Source organism: Gymnogyps californianus, chromosome 6, assembly GCF_018139145.2.
Source record: "Gymnogyps californianus isolate 813 chromosome 6, ASM1813914v2, whole genome shotgun sequence".
Taxonomy (NCBI): Eukaryota; Metazoa; Chordata; class Aves; order Accipitriformes; family Cathartidae; genus Gymnogyps; species Gymnogyps californianus.
In genome coordinates, this window is record NC_059476.1 from 14,684,830 (window position 1) to 14,697,058 (window position 12,229).

Below are 12,229 nucleotides of genomic sequence, written 5' to 3' on the forward strand. Positions count from 1 at the left end.
TCATTATCCAGCGCTCAGCACCCCCTCATCCTCAAGCGCTGAAGGAAAGCCTGAGCTCTCTCCACCCAGCTCCCCCCAAGGAAGAGGCTCTCAAGCCGCTGTTGCTCTTACCTCAGCCTCTCGCCACTGCACTGCCCATCGTGTTTTGCCATGCTTGTGGAAGTAGGAGATACTCAGTCGCCCATGCTGCTGCAGGATGCCTAAATCAACTTTATTCACACAGTTATCCAATTTTTCACAATGAGTTATTCTTCTCTTTAAACAGAACACAAAACGTCTTAAAGTAAAGCAATGAAATGCAAATGACACAAGAACACGGAGGTACGTGGGAACCTACACCAGTCAAACAAAACAAAAGGTTAGGATTGTTGTTACTGTTACTGCTTTTGCTGTTGTTGCTTTTTTTTCCTCAGTGGAGAGAGCCTTGCTCTCCTCTTCCCTGCTCACAACCAGAAGCTAGCTGATGCCAGGAGCAGGACTTAACCTCAATTTTTGAGCTCGGATGCTGGGGGAGCTTTCAGCTTCTGCTAACTCCTAGAGTTTGGTCCACAGTAAAACAAACACAGTTATATATTAAAACACTCTGAATTCAAAAGGTGAAAAGGGAATTCACACCACTGCACTGGTACCCATGGATGGAGTTTCTTGAAAAATAAAATGTACCCCTTGGATTGCCCTGCGCAGAGGGGAACCGGTCCTACTGGTGTGGTGAAGGCTCGGGAGGCTGCTTATTGCACGTTTCCCCACATCCACTATTTTATCGACACCTTCCTACCTCTTGGGTTCTCCCTTCTGAAATCTTTGCATTGGAGCTGGTATAACTACTGAAACAGGCTCCCTGTGTCTGCCGGTCATGGCTCTGTCCTCGGGCAAGCTGGAGGCTGGCTGCATGCCTGCAGACCAGCCGTGCTTCTGGCATGGCTGCTGTGATTTCCCCCAGACTCGTGCCAACCTGGCTGCCTCCTACTCCTCAGTGAGGGTGTCTGGGTACAGGAGCCATGATGCTCCAGGGCTTTTGACAGCTGGCCTGGAGGGCAGGGCTGGGTTAGGGGTGTACATGAGAGGTATGCAAAGAAATAACATAAATCCCTGTAACCAGAATATCAACGTTCAAGTTAGTACTGCCTGCTGGGGCAGGCTGGGGGTAGCTGCAGACCCCCGTGGTAGGCTGCAGTGATGGTGGCGCCTTTAGAGAAAGGCTTTACAATGCGCTCTCCAGCTAGTAGCCTCTTTTTTCATTTCCTCGAGAGGACAGGGTGAGGACATATTTTCCAGGCACTCTTGGGAGCAGTCTCTGCGAGTGCTCCTTCACCCACCTGCTGCTGGGCAGGGCATGATGCCCACTGCAGCGAGCAACTGTGTATATTAAATGCTTTTATCCCTATGCCATGCTGTTCCCCCATATCCTATCAGCAGCCATGTGCTGGGGCGCAGGAAAAGGCTCAGTAGGAGGGGTGCAACTCTATGGCCTTCCCTGGCCTGGCCTGGTGGGCAACATGGCAGGGTGAACGCCACTGCTGCTGCACCCCAGCCCTGATCACCCCTCAGGGTCTAGACACTGTCTCTACCTCCCACACGGCCCTGGAAGGCCGCAGGATGGGGCTGGAGGGGAGACAGGCAGCTCCTGCTGCTGCAGAGCCACCCTGCCTGGGCCCAAGGGCTGGCAGCCCTGGGCCAGGCAAGCGGCCATGGCAGAGCAGCAGTTGTCATGGCGACCATGGGGGCTGCCATTGCAGGTGCCCACCATGGGGACAGCGGGGTTCCCAACCGGGGTAGGAGGGAAGGGGATTTATTTAAATAAACCAAAGCAAACCAAACCCCTCAAGCTATTTTTTTTCTTTCCTTTCTTCGTAACATGTAAGGACAGCCATGTCCTGCCAGCGGGCTGGCTGTGAAGGGCTGAGTACCGCCTGGCTGGTTTTGTCTTAAAGCACAGTGATAAAGTTACCAGTAAATGAAACCCGCAGACATGTGGGTTTATACATTCTTCCCCAGTGGGGTTGGGGTTTTTGTTTCTTTTTTTTTCTTTTATTTTCTCCCTCACAAGTGCTGTCTGGATGCTAGGGGGAGGAAAGGGGGCAGAGATGCTGCTGAATCCCTCGTGCTGCGTGGAGACCCCACGCAAATTGGTGGTGGTGGGGTTGGAGAGCCACTTGTCATGCAACGGGATGGTGAGAGGAGGTGGCTGGATGCTGCTGGGAGGGAGCAAGGCCAGTGCTAGTGTTGGCTGCCAAACCCACCATGAATGCCTCTGCCGGGGAACAGCGAGTGAAGAGTGGGGGACAGCCCTCAAGGGGTTGCTGTGGGGCTGCTCTTCTGCCTGCGGACATGGGGTGGGTTTTGCTTCACAAATCCTGGGTCCTTTTCTGCACTGGCCCTAGCCTTTCCACTGTGAATGCGCTCACTGCACCTCCCTCGCTGGGTCAAAGCTTGCCTCGCTCCGTCCTTTCTAAGGGGCTTCCTACGGTCAGGCTGGTTGTACATGGGAACATGTTGCTTGTTTCTCCTCTTCTGCTAAGCTGTCCTCTGCACGCGGGGTGTCTCCAGAAGATGTGTAGCACTGAACCTTCTACTGCTTGCTGTCCCTGCTAAATATTGGAGACTCCCCTCTGCTGTGCATGGTGTAGAAAAGGGATGATTGCACCAGCTGGGTTTTTTTGAGATAAAGTTTAAAATCCACAAGGGAGAGTAGTCCATCGCAACTTCCCTGACACACTGGAGTTCAGCCCCAGGGCTTGCTTGGAGGGTAGAAGAAGAGCAGCGTCTAAGCTTGTCTCATCTGTTGTCCATGGAAGAGGGGATCAGGGTGGTGGTGGGTGATGGTTTTTGAATCTCCTGAATGATGAATAGAGACCAAGACCTGTGTTGTTTCACAGCCTCCTCCCCACCCGCCCAGTCCCCACCACAGCATCTGCTGCTGCTCTAAGTGCTGCGGTATGTTTTGATGATATCTTTGATGGCCCGTCTGCAAATGGGGCAGCAAGCGTTGGCCATCTTCTTGAGCTTCAGCCCACACGAATAGCAGAGACACATGTGTCCACAGGAGTAAATGACCGTGTCTACCATGTTCTCATAGCAGATGGTGCATTCATCTCCCCAGGGCCCTGAGACAGACGGGGAGATGGGTGACTCGGGCAAGCTGATTGGAGAGTTGGGAGCTGTGCCTGAAACACAAAGAACAAGGTCACTCATGCTGCTTAAAAGGCTTCCTGACATCCCAGGGTAATTTCTGCCCTGAAGCTAGCTACAGAGGGAGGAACCATGCCCTAGCAGAAATGGATGCTCCAGGACCAGGGGTCCTTCCTGTGACCTACTGTCCCACTCGCTGAGTCCTGGTTCACACGCAAAGGCTCAGGGCAGCAGAAAGGCAGCATCTGCTGGGATCTGCTGCCCATGTAGAGCAAACCAAGAGACAGCTGTTCCCACGCAGCAGGGGCAAAGAGCAGATTCACGTTTTCAAACCACTGTCCAAACATTAACAAAGGAGGAAAAATCAGGAAGGGCGGATCAAGCCATCTGCTTTGAAAAGGGAGAGGCCAGGTGGCACATGGTGGCAGCAGCTCCCAAGACAAGCAGTACTTCATCTCTAGGGCTGATCCAGGGATGTGGGACCACAATGCCTGGCTACAAATCACCCCGTATGGATCCTTCAGGACAGGGGTGGGGTGGTACCCGCATGGACAGCATCTAGCTCATAGTGGGTCATTGCTTTGAGAGCTATGAGGGACTGCAGTAATTATGCTTGTGGCACACCCGTAATGAGGCCTCACCAATGAAGCCAGATGAGGTAGCAAGATAATGAGAAAATTTCTATTTTTTTCCCCCAAAACCCATTAAAAATCTGAATGTTTGCTGTCACCAGTTATTAGACTTGAGACTGGTAGGTACCTTCAGTGAAAAACACTCCTGGTTTGGACAACAGTGACAACGATTTGGTAAGTTATATAACCCACCATCAATGCCTTGGGATCATGCAGGTGCCTGGGGTTTTAAAAATGCTGCACAACAGCCTATCATTTTCTACTGCATGTACATTTATCTAAACTCACTGGAATTCATCGGCATATTAGAAGTATCAATACTGCCTTTTTCTGAAGAGGGTACTGAAGGTGTGTGGAGAGGGAAAGGGGGGCTGTAGGCATACCCGTAGCTCCAGTCTAAGCTAGCGTGCAACACGTCGCTGCCACACAGCTCTCCAGAAGGAGCTGTGCGTCACAGGGCCACGCGGATAACAGAAACTCTGCTACCTCCCTTGGGACCTTTCATAATGAAAAGGGTTGGAGAAATATTGCTGTCTAGGCATCTAAGCGGCTTCCATGTAAAACAGACTGAAAATAGCCTTTGCAGAGGCTCTCCCTTCCTCCGTGAGGGAGCTGACAGGAGACTGTTGATCACTGTGGTTTTAGAGTCCTTCTGGGAGACAAGTGTGACACCGTGAAGGGAGGCAGTGCAGGAGCGGGCAAGGGGGAGGCAAAGGAAAGGCAGCAGGGGATCCCACCACACTTACCACTGATAGAACTGCAGAGGGGGCCAGAGCCACATGTAGACAATAAGGAGTCAGAGACGCCGCTGCAGAGGACGGTGGGGGAATTGGGTGTCGATGTGGGCGAGCTTGGTGTGGACAATCCCAGCCGCTCGGCTAATATGGTGGAACCTGCACCACGAGAAAAGAAACCTACAGTTACTTTTAAAATTGGGGCTGATGAGGCACTGGGGATATGTGGCAGGGTGTGCAGCTCTCAGTGCTTGTCAGGATTTGTGTCTCAGCAGCATGAAATCTAGGGAAGATCTAAAGGAAAAAAACCCTCATATGCCTTTTTAAATGCTAGCAGCTGGCCCTGAAGAGACATCGAGCTTCCACGGCCCCTGAAATTTGCGGGAGCTCCTTTAGCCATCATAACCCTTTGTTTCTGCCCTTAAATGTGTCTCAAGTCATTAAGTGCAGTTACTTTCCGTATGGTTTCATGCTCATATGCGCCCTCAGCACTATATCCAGCGATGGGCTTGTAGTCAGTAGAGGACACAGCCTGCAGTAGGGTGGGCTGGACTCCAGCACAAGAACATATCACCTTGTCAAAGCACTCTTCGCTAACCCAGTGCAAAACTGCATCATTCCAGGCTCCAACAAATTCATGCAAAGTCACTCAAGGACTTCCCAGAGACAAACATGAGGGATTGGCAATCGGGAAAACTTAACTCTGCTCACTGCTCTGCCTCTTTTGTATGGTGACTTCTGTCAGAGGCGGGGATAAGTCACCAAAATGCATTTGGCTCTGGGATGAACAAGGACACCTCTCCCCCCGTTCAGGAACATTTTCTCCACTCCCTGCATGTCTGGATGTGATGGCTCAAGAGTGCAGAGCCCCTTCAAGTCACTTCTAGGTGTTCCCAGCTCCATTACCTCCTGCTCTCGCTGCCCACCATCACCTCTGTGTTAGTGTGCTGTCTGCCTGGAAAAGCCAGCTCTGCGCCACAGCCTGCTGGGCACCCTCCCTCTGTCTCAGCCTCTTTCTTCTGCTGTTATAACAAGTATCTTAAAGCTCCTTCCAGAAGAGAAAAAAATGGGAATGCTTAAAACTCTAGCTGCTGCAAAGGTTTTGTAGGGGAATTTCATTGTTAACAATGCAGCTTGGTCTTCAGTAAGACAGTGGTGAGACAGCGGCATACACATGCATGAACCAAGGTATGGTTTCTTGGTGGTAAGAACTAGTTTGCCTACGGTTTTAACGTTTCTAGTTCCCCAGCTGAGAAGACAACCAGAGTAATTCCAAATCAGAACTAAAATGCTAAGACTTCTTCATGTTACCATATAAGGAGCCGAGAGACACAGAGGGTTTGGATCCGCAGTGTCCTCGATGAGTCGGAGGCTACTCTCCAGAGAAAAAGCAGCAGTAGGAGGCCAGGAAAACCCCATGGGCCAGAAAGGTCCTTCAGTTCCTATTTGCAGGGAGGCTACCGAGACAAGGAGGACCAAACCTGGGAAGCAGGGATTCCAAATGCCAGCTGTGGATTGTGCAAAAAAAACAAAAGCACAGCAGCAGCCAATGCCAGGTTCTTCTGCCCTTTTTAGCAGAACAAGACTGAGCAGTTTAAGTGTAGCACAGGGACTGAGGGGGGGTCATGTTTGGGTCGAAATCTGTTCTGAGGACTGCCTATGGGAGAAGAAGCAATTTAGCTTCAGCCTTCAGTCCCTCAGTTTTACCCCTCTTCAACTAAGGCGTGCTTTGCTCACAGGCACAATCTGAAGTTGAATTAGCCTCTGTAATGGGCTTTGGGGCTCTCACACTTGAGATGCTGTAGAGAGGCACCTCCTTTATCACATAGAGGGGAGCTGAGGCTGGAGTTTAACTCAGTAAATATGCAAAGAGAATGATGCAGCCTCTAATGACAGCCACTAGCAATAGCCCTTCCCTTCCAATCTGACAGATGACCGTAGCAGAAAACTTACCCTTTGGGTAACACACTGTAAACAGGCCCAGCAGGGGCACAGATTTCAGCTCGTTCACTGCACACAGAGCAAATATGAACACTGAGCAGCTGAACAAGTTTTTCAAGCCTTCCCTCTCCTCCCTGCAGCCTGGAGACATTTCTTCCATTCGGCTGACACACAGCACATTGCATTTCTAACACCAACCTGGTCATTTCATTAAATGCAAAATAAAGACCATTAGGAGCATTTTTCTTCCTGGACTAATAGGAGAATTTGGAGGTGCCCCAAGTGTTACAGAGTATGAGCTGATGAAGCATGCTGACAGCAGTGCAAATGGCCTTTCCACAGTGCAAGGAGAGCTCATCAGTGCAGGAACCGCAATCTTCTCTGGTTGTAGCTGGTCTGAGTCCCAAAACGGCCTTACCCAAGACCCAAGGGCCGGTACACACCTTTCCAATTCTTTCTCCTAACACAAGGCACAGCTCTTGACTTTTCTCCAGCATAAGTATAGAGCTTTGTTTAAAACAATCTGAGTTCCCTACCAGACAAGACACACTTCTCCCCTGGTGACAGAATAATCAACATAAGACACGTTACTCATGCTGTTAATATATTGCTGGATGGTGTGCAGATACCATGACAAGGAGCATAGAATGAGAACATGTGCAGGGTGGAATGAGTGTGGCCAGCCTGGCTTAACTAAAACCAGATACATGTGCTCAAGGCCAAACACGCTTATTGTGTGCACAGAGCTCCCACCAAGAGCTAGCTTTCAAACCATGATTTTAAAAAATTAAATAATTCTAAATACATCAATTTAAATGTTATTCCTCTCTCTAAAGCCCCCAGATAAATTGTCTCTGCTGCTAACTTGTCTCATGCTTGATCTCAAACATGCTGAACACACTGGAATCACCTTTAAATGGATTTTGAATCAATTCCATTTGCTGTTTTATCTTTGCAAGGTCCAATTATTAGCAAAATCCAATGCAGATTGACTTTTTCTCTGCACTTCTGTCATCACTCTGGGAGAGGTGCAAATAAATGAACCTATATGTCCACCCACAAAAGGAAAGAGAGTATTATATTTTCAGTAGAAGAGAGCATTACCATGGAATGTACAGACAACATCATGCCAGGAAAGGCTGCTAGTACGCTAAAGGTTTGTAATTCAAAATGGTCTTGCCAAACTGGAAATAGGATCAGAAATAAATGGGATGGTATTCAATACGATCAAATGCAAAATACAGCACTTCAGCAGAGATAATCAGCTACTCAAATACAGGACAGGGAATTAGTCCATTCAATTACAAATTCAGCTGTCCTACAGAAAAAGGCCTGAGGATTGCTGGAGGTCACCAGATGATCATAAATCAACAATGCCGTCCTGTTATGAAAAGGTTGTGCCAATCCAGGGTCATATGAGGCTGGTTAAGGACCGGAGCAGGAGCCTGGAGGCACTGTGGTATCTCTGTCCCTGGAAATACTCAAAACTCAACTGGACAATAACTTGGAAGTTAGCCCTGCTTTGAGCAGGAGGTTGGATTAGATAATTCCCAGGGGTCCCTTCTGACCTAAAATGTTGTATGATTCTATGATTTTTAGATGGCAACGTTTTTCACAGGCTGCTAAAAGGAGAGAAGAAACAATCTGTTCTTTGTGAAAGTTCTGGATAAGACAAGAAATCATGGGCTCAGACTCCTAAGGTATTCAGGTTAGACATTATGTAGATAGTGAAGCACTGCAAAGCAATCAGACTTCCTAGAGAGACTATGGCACCTCCATCATTAGAGCTCTTTAAGAACAAGAAGGTGAAGTACGTAGTCTCTTGGGATCCCATCCAGCAATTGTGATTTTTATGAGAGTCGTTATCTGTATCCATAATTGCCCTTTTATAGAACGTCCTAACTGTGACCAAAATACAGCAGCTGTGGCCGTCAGAGATGCTTTTGGCTCTCTGTGTCTATTGTGGTGAACAGGGTGGTTTCCCAGAACATTGCAATCCATTCTCAGAGGATATCTCCTGAGGCTGTCCCAACTTTTAAGCATCTCTCTTAATAGCAGTTGTCTGGGGAGAGCTGTACCGCTGAAGGATTTACGTTGGTAAGAAGGCCAGGTATAAAGTCAATACTTCCTAAAAATACAGCAAATTTTCAATTAATGCTCCCCCTTTATTAATTTACAAAAATATTATTTCTACATTTCTTTCTCATATCAAAATGTTTATGTTGACCTGCTTATTACTGCATAGGCCCCAGAGAGAGAATCAGAAAACAACCACAACAACAAAACCAGGTGGGAAGAGCAATGTGCTGTCTACATTCTCCTTCTGAATACGCTTAGGGGCATTTGCTATGATGCAAGTAAATCCCCAGGGCATCTCTGTGTCCTAGAGCAGGGAGTAACTGCCACGAATCTGTTCTGCAGCTATTCCCAACCTATTGCTAGCAAGCAGTATATTAATACTTCCAGATTCAAACTACAGCTGAGATGGAGAGAAAAGGAGAGTAATGCCAAAGGGCATGTTTCTTCCTTATTACTGTTGACTTTGGATCACTGAAGGTTGGGAAACTGCCAGTTTAAGGTGTTCATAACACATTTCTTAATCTGGTATCTATTCCTGAGAGAGGGGGTAGAGGGACAGGGCCATTCCTGGGACTCAAATAATGACAACAGGCTGAACTCCATCAGATTATGAAACACATCCATCAGCCAGTGAAAGGTACCCAGTAACTTCTTGGGATTTGACCAGGGCATTCCTCATACTGTCCCAGTGTGGGGAGGAGTGTTCATGTTCATAAGGAGACAAAAGCAAGACTCAACCCATTTTACTAAATCTCTGTCTCCCTCTCTTACCCCTTTCCTCCTCATAATAAAATTCAACATTATATAGTCCCATTGCATTTTTTCAGATCTTAACCAAAAAAGCTTGCAAGCACAATGTTTCTGTAAGAGCACTGGGACTGTGCTTGTGGAAGTCTTGCAGAAACCAGGCTCCACAGGCTGAAAATGTCTGCTGCTTTGAAGTGGAAATGCAGTATTGCATAGTCTGGAGACTTTGCTTTCAAGGTAGAAAAGAAACAAATGAGCAACACCCAGCATTTGCCGGCTGCAAAGAGGAATGAATATCATGATTTCTGCCCCCAGAATGCTTTCTGGCAATGCCAAACACCATCTCAGGTGTTTCACTCACCTTCTGCTATTTGCATTACCTGTCTAGGCTCTTAATGACTATTTAATAAGCATTATAAAAATAACGCATAACCACTCGGTCTGCACTCCAGAGCTATCCTTTTTTTCCCCTTTAAACCCATCCAACTTAAACTTCGTTTTTCCTGGCTTACAGGATGCTGTCAGTAAATGACCACTACTGTCCAGCTCGCAGTTCACATAGTTTGATCATCTTCACCTTTTTAAGGGGCTTTCCTTACCCATACCCATCTTAAGGACCATGCCAGGATCTTAACTAAACATTGTACCTAAAAGACAAAATATGGGAGCCTCCTGCCATAGTTTCTAAGGAAGATAAAGTCTTATGCAACATACTGACTTGCCTATATGCTGAGTATCATGTGGAGCACATTGACAGCCCCTTCTCTTTTTATAACACATTTGCTGCATAAATAGGACAGCTAATAAAGATCAGGTAATTACCGATAGTAATCACAGATTTTCAATGTTGTTCCATCCATCCACACATCCCAGAGCTTCCAGCACACAGTGGAAAAGATTAGAACAGCTGCTGAAATCTGGCTGCAGCGTTCAACTGGCATATTTAAGGGTGCTCAAGAGAGCTGTGCACTTCTCATACATTTTAGTCCAGTGAGCACTGGGCACCTGACAGCCATAGTCATTTAGATGCCTTTCAAAACTCTCAACTTGATTTCCCTTTCTTAGGAGCCAGATTTTTAAGCCTGTCAGCTAAAATAATTCCTCTATCTCAAAAACTGTTCAATATCCATTCTCGCATTTAACACTCTCAATGTATCAGGGCCATTGATTTTGTTATCTAAATAGGATCAAGGTTCTTTCAAAAATCGGGCACAATTGTGGGTACTGAGCTCATGTGAACATCTGCCTAAGGAGGTCTGTCCCATAACACGTGAACTCCTGAAGTGTGAGTGGGCCGTGATGTTACTGAGACTGGATACTAGAGCAACTTAACCCTCTAAGAGTCATATCTTTGCTTAATCTAATCTACTACAGATCTTTGGCTTTATAGTGACCACTAGTATGTGAACACCCTTGATAAATAACCATGTGCAAGACTGGTAGGACGGGGACCTCAATTTTGGTCCTTACTATTTTTTTACTGAAAATTTTTCTATATAAGTCAGTGGGGTTTTTTTCTGCTCATGGATGTAGCTTGTGTAGAACTTTCCCACTTTATTTTTTCCTCTATTCATCCACCAATTTCAGAAGAAGGTAGAGATATACTTTTAACTATTAGAGAATGTAGACTGGTGGAATTACACAGCTCTTTCGCAGATTACAAGAGCAAAAGCCCATATTGAAGATGCAGTGGGGAACCTGGAACAGTACACTAAATGTGTATTCTCTTGACCTTGCAATCTAGTGGCAAGACACAGTGTACTGAGATCTCCTGGGCTCTTTCCTCTGTCTTCTCCCAGAAAGATGAAGTTTCTGTCTTTGGATGTTCCCCAGGCAGATGTCAGGCTAAGACCTCTCCCTTGACACTGATACTAGAAACCTTGGTATTCCATCAGTGGCACATCCTCTAAAAGGTGGGTCTTATCAAGACAAGCTTTGCAAGAGCTAAATCCTTCCACATTTTATTTCAGTAACTGGTTTTCACTAATGCAAATGTTCCACCAGATGTAGAGAGAGCTGCAAATACCAAACATGGTTTCAGCAAGATAGTCACAATGCTAAAATGACAGCCCTCCCCACAGCATGCTCTCTGTTTCAAAGAACAGCCATATACATTTCTGCACATTACCACATTTTCTTGCCTCCAGCCAAGGCTGCAGGAGAGCTATTCTCTCCCCCAAGGCCACTCAGCTCTTGCCCAACAAGGACTTCTGAATCCATCGTGCTAAAACAAAGGAACAAAGCACCTGTTGCTGCCTAAGCACACGGTAGTTAAAGATCAACAATAATGTTAGGGAAGGATGTAAGCATATCCATCACTTCTGAATGCTATAAAATAGATGTATTTACACAGCCATTTGTTGTGTTCCCACGGTGATGGGAACAATACTGCATTGACCAGAAACCAGAGCTTCCTTCCCCCTGCGCTCAATGGGTTTTTGCCAACCATGCTCTCAGAGCCCAGCCTCTGTGCTGCAGCTCATCTCTGCCTCTCAGGTGACCAACATCAGTTGGTGATCCATGGGGTTTTTTGCATTCAAGTATTTCCTGGAGGATTTAAAAACTGTTCTGAATAGAACAATATTACATTTTGTTCTTTACAAGCCCATAAAAACATAAGGGATTTTGCCTTATGCTACAGAAATGTCCGGAAATAGGTCAAAAAGCAGCCTGGCAGATTTTGCATGTAAAACCATAAGGTCTGTGTTTGCAGATGGGTGTCAGACAACCACTGTTCGGGGAAGTAAAAGTTAGATCCAAACCACATGGAGAACAACAGTTCCGACTTTCATGTGGATCAGAAAAGGACTGTACTTTATGGCTTCACTGGAGCATTGCTGTCTGCTGTGTCCAGAAGGGCAGCAGGGCACCAGCACATCTATTACCCTTCGGCAGTCATATGCACAGTCCAGCTAAGCAGGAGAAGCATGAAAGCTCCAGACACCATGGAAGTTTTTGATTCAGCAA

At 46.9% G+C, this 12,229-nt stretch overlaps 1 protein-coding gene across 2 annotated transcripts in view; it reads right to left on the minus strand.

Annotated features, from left to right (window-relative positions):
- Positions 1-2,922: 2,922 nt before the first annotated feature.
- Positions 2,923-12,229, minus strand: part of NEURL1 (neuralized E3 ubiquitin protein ligase 1) — a 158,867-nt gene continuing 149,560 nt past the window's right edge. For both annotated transcript variants that reach the window (XM_050899308.1, XM_050899309.1), the window contains 2 exons: positions 4,508-4,654; positions 2,923-3,164 (listed from right to left, as the gene is read on the minus strand). In XM_050899308.1, the coding sequence (XP_050755265.1) occupies positions 2,923-3,164; positions 4,508-4,654 (389 nt within the window). The remainder of the gene's footprint in view (positions 3,165-4,507; positions 4,655-12,229) is intronic.